The following is a 10,890-nucleotide window of genomic DNA, read 5'->3' as shown; positions in this document are numbered from 1 at the left end:
TTGGCGTCTTCTCACTGTGAAAATCACAGTGAGAAGTGCGGAAGCGCCTCTAGCGGCTGTCAATGAGACAGCCACTAGAGGCTGGATTAACCCTAATGTAAACTGCTGTGTTGACATCTGCAGGGTTAAAACCTGGGGGACCTGGCACCCAGACCACTTCATTGAGCTGAAGTGGTCTGGGTGCCTATCGTGGTCCTTTAAAGACTTCTAATGTTTATGTATTTTATTTTATTTAGCGTTTTTTGTATGCTAATTTTTTATGTTCAAAATCTGGTCCCCCTCTCTAGGAGTGTCTGCCATATCAGTGACTGTCTATGAGTAAGGCTGGTGTTTGCTAATAAATTATGCAGTAATAGACATTCTAGACTGCCCCCTCCCCTGCCATGTGATTGGCTGGCGCTGGGGGGCGCGGCCCGCCAGTATTCAGGAAGGGGTAGTGGAGGTCAGAGCGCAGATTTCATGCGGCTCCGCTGCTATGAGCTCCCCGACGCTGCCTGACTGTGTGCGGGAATGGGAGGACCTGCAGCAGCACTACCACGAGATCCAGGTCAGTGTGTCCACCAGCGGCCCCCCTGGGACTGGCGGAGTCTGCCTCTCAGATCTCAGTGCTTGTCTGTCAGCGGTCACCATGGAAACTGGAGGAGCTGAACAGTATATAGTAATGAGGAATCCTGTGTATCATATACACACCTACAACGTGTTACACAGGGGTCCTAACTAACATTGCTGCCACTGCCTGGGCACCACCTTATATGCCCTATGTCACACCTGGCAGCTCTCAATCCTCTAGCAGAGATAGGTCAGGGTTTATTGCCATCTCTTTCCATTATAATTTTAACATTTCCCTTATACATATTGGGGGTTACAAAATATAAATGTTAGTAAACCGAAAAAAAAATGTATTTGCAATATTTAAGCCCAAATTAAGTTAAGTTGGAAAATTGTTCCAGCTCTGTTATTTTGGCCTTGATTTACAATTTGTGTTTTGATAGTTTTTCTGTGTAGGGAAATTCCTTGCAGGGTTATTCACCAAACAAGAACTTTGAGTGAATTGAAAACAAAATTCAGATTAAAATGCAGTTTGGTTAATGGTTACAGTTCATTGTTTAGTGAATGAACCATCCGCTCTCCCCCCCCCCCCCCAGTGTAGTTAGAAGGGATGCTTCACCCATATGATGTACTGTTGAACACTGGATGTAGATGTAATACATGCGTTAATAATATAGTATTGTGTTGTGATTTATTTTACTGTTGAAGCAACAGTTTATTGATCTTGCTAATCAAAGTTGTAGTCACATTAAAAAGATGACCGTTGGGTGCTGTGTGTCTCCAGTGTAGCTTTGCTGAAAGTTGTAAGAGTTTATTCATTAATCCACAATTGTCGTAAATTTTAAAAGAAGCTGCAATAGCAGCCAAGCTGTGTCTAGAAGAGTTCGAGAATATTTCCAAATACGCTAAATGGACCAAATGTTATAATGCATTATTTCATTACAGCTCTTGTTTAATATACAAATCCCTTAGAAGTGCAAACAGAGGACTTGCCTCAGGGCCGAGCTTAGGGTGCAGTCGTGGTGGGGTGCCTTGACATTGCCACCTTTATCCCATCTGGGAGCTCGTGCTAGTACCTGTAGTGTGGCTTACCTGTCACTGGCTACTGCAGCTCTGAGCCTTCCTTTTCAGCCTTAAAAGAATACGCCAAGCATGTAGTTATGATGCTAGGAGTACCCTGGCTCAGTTTCCTGGTAATGGAGTAAACCATTTTCCAATGGTTTGCCCTCTTAAGCTGGGTCTCTGCGGGGTGCCGACTGTCCTCCTGTGACCAGTGACAACCTCCCATAGGCCATTCATTGTCTGAGCGTTTCAGCAGGCCGTTCGGCCAATGAATGCAATTCTGTGCACAAGAATATGCACAGAATTGACATTAGACTACCTGTATCTCTTGTTTCGGGACGGCTTATGACGCCCAATAATGTAGCCAGAGGGGGTGTTTTACACCTCTGGCAGGAGAGGGGTTAAATTCTATATGTACAGTATTTCTAAGCAAAGAACTGCTCATAAATACTCGAGTCACCATGACCACTTCAAATCACTAAAGTGGACGTGATGTTTGGAATAACCTTTTCAAGGGGCATTTCACCCTCAAATCCATCTCAATTAAATTGTTTTCAGGGCTGGATCCTTGTTCACCTCCTTCACTCAAGGTATTAAACCATATTTGAATGTTTTAATGCCAAAGGTGGGTCCACACTGCCATCCGTCTTCTCTACTTGGTCACTTGACTGATAAGAATTTGTTGTTTGGGCACTGTAGACTGATGACTCACTCTTCCTATCAATGGCCGCCCATTACAGGTAACAGTGATTTAAGTACAGTCTGTCCCTCATTTTTACATTTCATCAGATCCAATAGCTATAGGTAGTAGTGTTCACAGATTAAAGTAAATAATAATAAGCTAATGTTATTATTGTGTTAGTGAGGATATCCTATTCAGTATGCATTTATAACATCACAGCATATTTATAAAGTACTGGTAAGGTTTGTGGCTTAGGGCTAACTGAGCATAGGGTAGGAATGATTAGACAGGGTATGATGGACTCCTTGTTGAGAGTTATGTCTTAGCCCACAACATTTTAAAGGCAGGTACCCTGTAACACTAATTACCCACGTACATGGTATAATTCTGTACCCCACATCATTCTAGCACTGATTGAAGCCTTGTACATTGTGATGTTGTTCCATGTTTAATACAGGTATGTTACAGGGTTGTTACAGCTCTGCAGACCGTAATGCTGCACACTTTTTGTATGTTGACATTTTAAAGTCAACACTTTTAAAGTAAAGTACCATGTTAACTTCTGTGGCGTGATTTTCTTCAAATAACATTTCTTCTCAAATTGATTGGTTATCCGTGAAACAACATTTAGAGTTAAGGGGGTTAATAATGCAAGTTTTGCCCCATATCCTAATAAACTCCAACTTGCAAAAATAAACTAGTCTAAACTTTGAAATCTTTGAAATCAAATATTTGTAACCCCAAAAAACTATGGAGCCATTTTGAAAAATACATCTTATAGCAGTTCCTTGTAACTGTGCATTGACACTGGCAGACACATTTAGAGATGCTTGAAATGAAAAGCTTTTACATGTGGATGTTGAAATTCCATTTTAACCCTTCTATTAAAGTGTGTGCAGAAATCTGGTTCCTCCTCCTGTATTACTTAATTCGCCAGCTGAATGCTGCAATATTTTATTTTACATTTCACTCTATGGTCAGCATTTTGAGAAGAAAACATTTAACAGTTCAAGTTACTGTTTTTACATTTCTTGATTTGGATTTATATAATTTTATATTTTGTAGGTTTTTATTAAATTGATGATGCAACGCAGTATGTACTGTTCCGAAGTTCACTAAACCAGTTATCCACAACTAGGACAATTCTATTGGAAAGTGATTGGACAATAGAGCACATGTGGGTAACTGCCTGCTAAATTATTAGTCCGTTCTCAGCCTGGTAACTAGCAGTATTTTGAGGATCTTCACATTATTTAACTGTAAGATTAAATATGAAACAAATGGTCACACTTGTAAATGGAGGGTTTGAAACATGGGCTGCCAAGTATCATAGAAGAATGTGCCATAGTTTTACAGCAACTAGATATCTTTTGGGCGACCACTGGGAAATATTAAAGGGACACTCTCATTCAGAATACAAACATCTATTCCTAATGTTATTGTTATCTGCTAGCTGTTTAGCATGTTAAAAGGTGTTTGTTTGATTTTTCATTTTATTTTATTACATTTAAGAAACCCTCCAAGCTCCATAAACACTACAGCATTCTGCAGTGCCCTGGCATCTTTCAGTGTACGTAGTCAAACCGTTTGGTAATGGTCTGACTAGGCTGGGTTAAATCAATTGGGAAGTTGGTTTCCCTCACCCACAGGTTTGTGTGAGAGTAAAATTAAATTAGAAGCAATTGAATCCTTGAACAGGTCAAGTTAATTCAAAATGTGATAAAAGTGTTAATTCATTTGTCACCATTTTTATTTTTATTTTTTCCTCTGCTATCTGTAATTAAGAACCAGGCATGTTTTAAACTTGTACAATAAAATACATATAATTGCTTTGTTGCCACCAAATTGTATTTCACAATGTACTGTATATAGAAATTCTGTTTCTGTGTAGACCCAGATAATGGTATGGCAGTGACTGGCTGTGAGGCTGACCTTTGTTGCAGGATATTGCCTATTTAAACAGATAGGAGCTTTATCTGCTGGAAGCAGGGATTTTATTGTATGGTATGCCAGAGTTTGAAAAGGATTAACGGTTAGTTAACTCTTACCCAGACATACTTTAATTAAAAAAAAATATATACATCAATCGTTCCATTACAGTTTCAGAAAGACTTTTTAAAATATTTTTTTTTAATAGTAACGGGGAAACAAAAAACAAATGTTATATCTACATAATGGTTCTGGAAAGCTGACAGAGTGTGAAGAAAACTCAAAGGCCATATTTGTGTTAAAGGACAGACTTATCTTTGCTCCTAGTGCACCTTAGCCTCAATTATACAACCATCTGAATGTTAAGCCACCAGCCCTTGCAATATCTGTCTTAACCAAAGGGCACCTAATTTCAAACTGAGGCTGCCAGGAAGTCACGGATGATTCCTTGGTTTACTGAGCTGTACTCTGTCCCCGGACCCAATGCATCATGGAGTCATATTACATAATTGTTACAATAGCTAAATACAGCAGTAGCATGCACAATAAATAATATCGTGTAGCTACTGTAGAATGAACACTCTGTTTGTATTCCCTTATACATCATAAACAAAGATTCCTAAAGGGCAATCTCTATGAGGAAAGTTCAGTGTCTCCACGCAGAGAGTGGAGACAGTGACTCTTAGTGCTGCACACTGTGCAACACTTTCCCAGGAATCGGCATCAGAACGGAGTGATGTCGCGTCACTCCATACCTATGCTTTCCATAGCAAACAAGCTGGATGGAGAGCAGAGGGCCCTCCTTTGATATTGACTAAAAGCTAGGAGAAAAACCTCAGCACTGGATCAGGATTGTGAGAAAAGATGCTGATTGCCCAGCGTGGCGTTTTGCTTCACGCCACGCCTCCTTGGATGAGCGTATTAGAATTGGTGATTTCAGCCATTCTAATGCTTTCCTATGGGTGCTGGGGAAAAAAGACGTTTTCTATCTTTTTAAAGGTAGCAACGGTGAACTGGGAGAGGGGGGCTAATGGGGTGTTTTTTTTTTTTTGTTTGTTTTTTTACCACTATAGAGTCAGGAATACACATGTAATTCATGACTATTTATATTTCTCCTATAGCTTCCAGAAATGTATTAAAATCCCTAGACGTATTGGGCCTTTCAACAGTCAAACTAGTGAACTACTGTGTTTTTTTGTTTATTTTGTTATTGTGAGCAAAATAGAGGGGGGGGAAGTTTTGTTCAAGGCCGAGTATGTCCATTTGAAGGCAAAGAGGCGTTGAATGTGTATGACCTGTTCTTTCGGGAAAGACACGTTGAGTATTGTAGATTTTGAGTAATTAATTTTGAAATTTGATAGCGAGCTATATGTGTCAAAATCCATCATTATGTCTAAGTGAGTGGACCGGGTTTGTCACGAAAAATAGTAGGTAATCCGCATAGGCCGCCGCGTTGTGGACCGTTTTGCCGATTCACATCCCCTGTATGTTTGGGTTCTGTCTGATCGGTTCGAGGGCAAGGACGAAGAACAAGGGAGACAGGGGGCAGCCCCTAGTGCCGTTACTGATTGGGAAGGGGTCTGTGAGTGCTCCGTTAACACAAAGTCTGGCTGTGGGGCAGGAGTACAGGGATTTGATCCAGTTCGTAATATTCTGGCCCATCCCTGGGACTATAAGTAGTCCCAGGTTACTCTGTCGAAGGCCTTCTCTGCGTCTGTAGACAGCAGGAGAAGGCCCTCTGAGGTCAAGGTAGAGTGGTGTAGGACCGCCAGAGCTCGTATAGTATTGTCCCTTGCCTGCGTTCTGGGAACAAATCCCGCCTGATCTCCGTGTATGGGACCCGGTAGGTCTCATGGACAGTATTTTCGTGAATAATTTCAGGTCACAATTTAGTAGTGAAATGGGCCTGTAGTTGGCGCACCGCTCTGTGCCATTGCCCTCTTTTGGGATCAGTGAGATGTTGGCTGCCAGGGTCTGTTGTGTCATGGTGCTTCCCTCCCTGAGAGAGTTATATGCCTTCAAAAATCGTGGTGTGAGTATGTCTGCGTAATTTTTATAGTAGCCCACAGACAGACCATCAGGGCCTAGGCATTTCCCAGAATTTCAAGGCTAAGACTAGTTCTTCTGCTGTGAGGGGCTCTTCTAGCTCTTGGATCGCCACTGCAGGGAGGCGTTTATCTAAGTGTCGGTCTTCCTTAATGTCCGTTTTGTGCCTGTTTCTGGGTGGGGTTGCAGGTTGTGTGGGTAATGAGTATAGGTCAGAGTAATATCCATGAATGACAACGGCCATGTCTGTGGGTGAGTTTCAGTCAGTTGTGTTTGTCTCAGATTTTGTGTATGTAGGCATTTGCTAGCCTTTTGGCTGTCATTCGGGCTAATCAGGACCCACATTTGTCTGTGTTAACGAAGAAGAATGTTTTCATTTGTGTGACCATTTTCTGGTATGAGTGATTGAGTAGTGTCGAGAGCTCCCTACGTAGAGTCATCCGTTTTGTGCCAGTCGTCAGGTCGAGCCCTTTGCTATAAGTGCCTCTCTTATGACACATTTGTGGGCTTCCCAGAGGCGCATCGGTGTAGTTTCTTCAAAATATGTTGTGAGGGAGGTACGAATCTCTTGGAGAGTCAGCGGATCCGTTAGGAGGGATTCATTGAGTCTCCAATTCATCGTGGTGGGCCTATACAGTGGGGATGTCCGGGTCATCATTAGTGGTGCTTGGTCGGAACATGTGGTGGTGCCTATGCGGATGGTCTGTAAGTCCGTTGGGTAATAGTGGGGGAGGAATAAATAATCCAAGCTAGAGTATGAGTGGTTAGGGGTTGAGAAGAAAGTAAAATCCTTGCTTTAGAGGTGTGTGGCCCTCCAGCAGTCCACTAGTCTGTGATTGTTGTTTATGGTTTGAAAGATGTGTGCGTGTACTGCGGAGGTGCCTGTGGATCTGTCCTGGTGTGGGTTTAGAGCAACATTAAGATCTCCCTGACGATGAGGCACCCTTCAGCCAATCCCTCAATCGCACGCAGGGCCTATTTTTATAAAGCGGTCTTGTTTGGTGTTAAGTACATATAAGTTGAGCAGCGTGTAGGGCTTGGTTAACAACGTTGCCTTGACGCATATATTTCTCCCTCCTTTAGCTACCAGTGTCTTTGTGTAGGAATTGTAGGGCTTTATGTAATAAGATGGCAGTGCCCTTGGATTTCCCGTCTGTGTTGTTACTTATGCAGCATTGTGTGTAGCGGTTTTTCGTCATTTTGAGAGCGTCCCCTTCCCAGAAGTGTGTCTCTTTAATGAACACTGTTTGATTTAATGCTATGGAAATAGCTCATGGCCTGGGATTGTTTTTTGGGTATATTAAGGCCCTTACCGTTTATAGAGAGGAGGTTGATGGGTGCCGTTCAGTAAGTCTGGATGGTCGTCATCCTGCTGCTATACCCACGAGCGTTGGATATGTGTGAGGTGAGGGCTAGTAGGCTCACGTGTTGTTGCGAGAGAGAGAAGAGAGGGAGGTAGAAGAGAGGGAAAGAAGGTGGGGGGGGAGTAGGGGGTGTGTATATTGGACCGCGAGTATGGGCGAAATTGAGCTAGAAAAACCTTCCAGTCCCCCGCGCAGGGAGTGCTCCGTCCCCACCGAGTGGAGTGCGTGCAGAGCTAACTAGTATTTAGTAAGGTAACGGGTGTCGGAGGGGATCTGGTCTGGTGTCCGCACCAGTCGAGAACCAGGAGCTGCCCCCTTGCTATAGTGGCACCTCAACCAATGAGGTATGCAGCCAAGCAGCATTTACGTTTTATGTACAAAACAACAGTGTATAACAACAATTACGCTTAGAAAAAAACACCTTCACATTTTTTTTCAAGCAATCCCATTTCCCCTTTTGCTTTCAGTATCCTAAGCCGGTTTACTAAGTGCTAGTAGTGCAGTCTGTGTAACCATTGGTAAAGAACATAGGTAGAAAGATACAGAGGGTGCGTGACCGTTGGCATGTGAGCTGTAATGGGTAGTGGACAGGTCTCCCGTGTCTAGACCCCTTCCGATCTCCCCGCCGTCCCTGTATGTATACGTTATCCAGTCTCGTATTATTCAGGGTAGACCCCGTCGTCAGTGTGTCCCCGTGAGTCAATTCCATCTTATAATTCGGGCATAGAGAGTTTGTCTTGCTTTCCACATCTATCTGGGCTGTCTTGGCATTGCTTTCCCCTATATATTTAGGGGGATCCCAGTTTGTCGTTGGATCACATGCTCTCAGTGTCGTTGTTTCAATTTGGCATAACTGCTTTGGAACGTGTTTTTTATATATTTTTTTTTATTATTATTTTTTTTTCCCCTCAAGTGTTTGTCATTTGTATTCCCTCCCTCATCAAATATATTCTCTATAAAGCTTTTAGGCAGGGTCTCGTTAGTAAGTGTGGGATGACGGGGTCTCGGCTCACGTCACATGGTGTGTCACAATAAGAGTACCGGTTGCGTGTGTTGGGGCAAAATACAGTGGTAGGTTATGTCTGGTATATCACACAAGTAAAATCTCCCCACCTCCCACCACAGTGTCAACTATTTTACCACCAGAATGCATCAGGGCGAGGGCCCATGCTGGAGTTCACTGTCCTTCTGGAGGTCTGTATTCTCACGTGGTCAGCGCGAGGTGCCTGCCGGTCTTGTGGATTCCTGCCTGGATCCGTTCCTTCTCAGTGAGTGCACTGGGTCAATTGGTGAAGGTGGTTTGTAGAAGTCCAGTGGGTCAGGCCAGCGCATGTTGGAGGAAGTTGCAGTAGGTTTGAGACCTCTATGTAGTCTCGATGTCCCTGTATCGGTCTAGGACCCTCAGGTGTGAAGAGAAGTATACCAGACGGGAAGATCCACCTGTACTGTATTTCCTGCGAGATCAGGACACGTGTTGGCAGTTTTAGGGTTCTTCTGTATCCTATCTGGGTACAGTTGCAGAGCATGTTGGTGAAATCTAATGTATCCAGTCTCTCGTGCTGCTTGCAAGATTTCCTCTTTCAGGATATAGCTAGAGAGGCAGCAGATAACATCACTGGGGTGGCTGTCAGGGGGTCCCTTCGGCCGGAGGGCCCTATGCGCCCATATGAATTCAATGGCTGTCCCCTCCACCCTCTTAAAGATGCTGTTAAATATTGTGGCAAGTACCTTACGGAGGTGTTCTGGAGAATCTTCTTGCTCTGGCAGGCTGCCTTTTGGCGACTGCCTCTGTTGTCTAGCTCTTGCCGGTGTAAAGCCTTCTGTTGTAGCTGTGTGGTCTGGCAATCTAATGTGGCTGCTTGAGCTGTCACCAGGTTGTCTTGATCAGCTTCCACTCTTGCTATGCGGTCTGTGAGGCCTTGTATGTCTGCCCTTATGAGCTGTAGGTCTGCCCTAATGGAGGCGTGCAGTGTTTGCAGTCAGCAGGTCTTCCTTTGTGGGCAATGCTCTTATCAGGGCTCCCCAATCAAGTGGAATGGATGGAGGGACTTTGTCTCTGCTTGAGACCAGTGAGGTTGGCATGGAGGGGTCCAACATGATGCAGGCCTCTGAAGCCGCGTGTGAGGTTAAGTCCGCCGGTGTTGCCAGGTACTGCCGCATGGAGGCAGTTATGTGTGACCCTGATTGCCTGGGGGGTGCTTACCGCTTTGGAGTTCTTCCCCATGGTCGGCTTTGGGTGCTTTTAGAGGTGTTGGAGATGGTGAGGGATTGCAGAGCTCTGGTTTATGCCTCCATTGCGATCGGCAGCTTGGCCACGCCCCCAAATATACATAATTTTTATTTAGTAAAGAAAATTATTTATTCAATTTTCTGCTTTTTTTTTTTTTTTCGTTGTTGTCAGAAAAGTGTTCTATTTTCTGCCACTCAGAATTTACTATAAAGAAACACGTCACTTTTAAAAAAAACACACTTTGATATGATTTTGTGTTGGGTATAAAAAGAAAGTCCTTTCTGCCATTTTAAAGAAAAAAAAAAAATACATAGTATGTATGAAAGAGAAAGTGTTAAATTATGGTGGAAAAAAGTGCCAAAAAGGAATCACATCAGTACACCAGCGTCATGAAGGGATCAGAGGACAGGTTAGCACCATCTAGTGGCATTATTAGCAAAGTAACAGGCATGTTGTATAATTTTGAACTTAAACATTAAACATTTTTGGGTGTGGAATTTTTTGCTGTTAGCACATTATAAATGTCACTGGCAAAATGTACTTGCCTTGTGTATTCTGTGGTTTTTGTAGGAAGTAATGATCCTTTTTATAAATTCTAATATCTCATATTTGTCTTTGTTTATCAGGAGTCCCATCGGTTATACAGGCAGAAGTTGGAGGAATTAACCAAGTTCCAAACACAGTGCTCTAATTCCATATACCGGCAGAAAAAGAAATTGAAGGACCTAACAGAAGAACTGAGAAAGTAGGCAATGAATTTCTCTCATCTGACATTCATGAATTTGACGGCGCTCTATAAATATCATAATAATAATTAAAGCGGCACTGTCATGCCGAATTCCGTTTTTTTTAACCCCCCTCCCGCCTCAACTACATCCAATCGACCCCCTAGTCATCCCCAAATGCCCCTATGCCCCCCACATTACCTATTTTTTATTCTTTATTTTCTGCCCGATCTTTATTCAGGGCGCCGCCATCTTTGTGTGGGTAGGTGAAGTCCCTGTGGGACACGTCATCTACCCACACTA

The 10,890-nt window shown here is 43.2% G+C and overlaps 1 protein-coding gene across 1 annotated transcript in view; it reads left to right on the top strand.

Moving 5' to 3' along the window:
* The first annotated feature begins 401 nt into the window (after positions 1-401).
* The window catches only part of TMEM120A (transmembrane protein 120A), a 36,013-nt gene continuing 25,524 nt past the window's right edge, over positions 402-10,890 (top strand). The window contains exons 1-2 of the mRNA XM_063444572.1: positions 402-547; positions 10,489-10,607. Of these exons, the coding sequence (XP_063300642.1) occupies positions 476-547; positions 10,489-10,607 (191 nt within the window). The 5' untranslated portion in view covers positions 402-475. The remainder of the gene's footprint in view (positions 548-10,488; positions 10,608-10,890) is intronic.

The sequence above is a fragment of the Pelobates fuscus genome, chromosome 1 (genome assembly GCF_036172605.1).
Source record: "Pelobates fuscus isolate aPelFus1 chromosome 1, aPelFus1.pri, whole genome shotgun sequence".
Lineage (NCBI taxonomy): Eukaryota > Metazoa > Chordata > Amphibia > Anura > Pelobatidae > Pelobates > Pelobates fuscus.
This window is presented reverse-complemented; position numbering and strand designations above follow the sequence as displayed.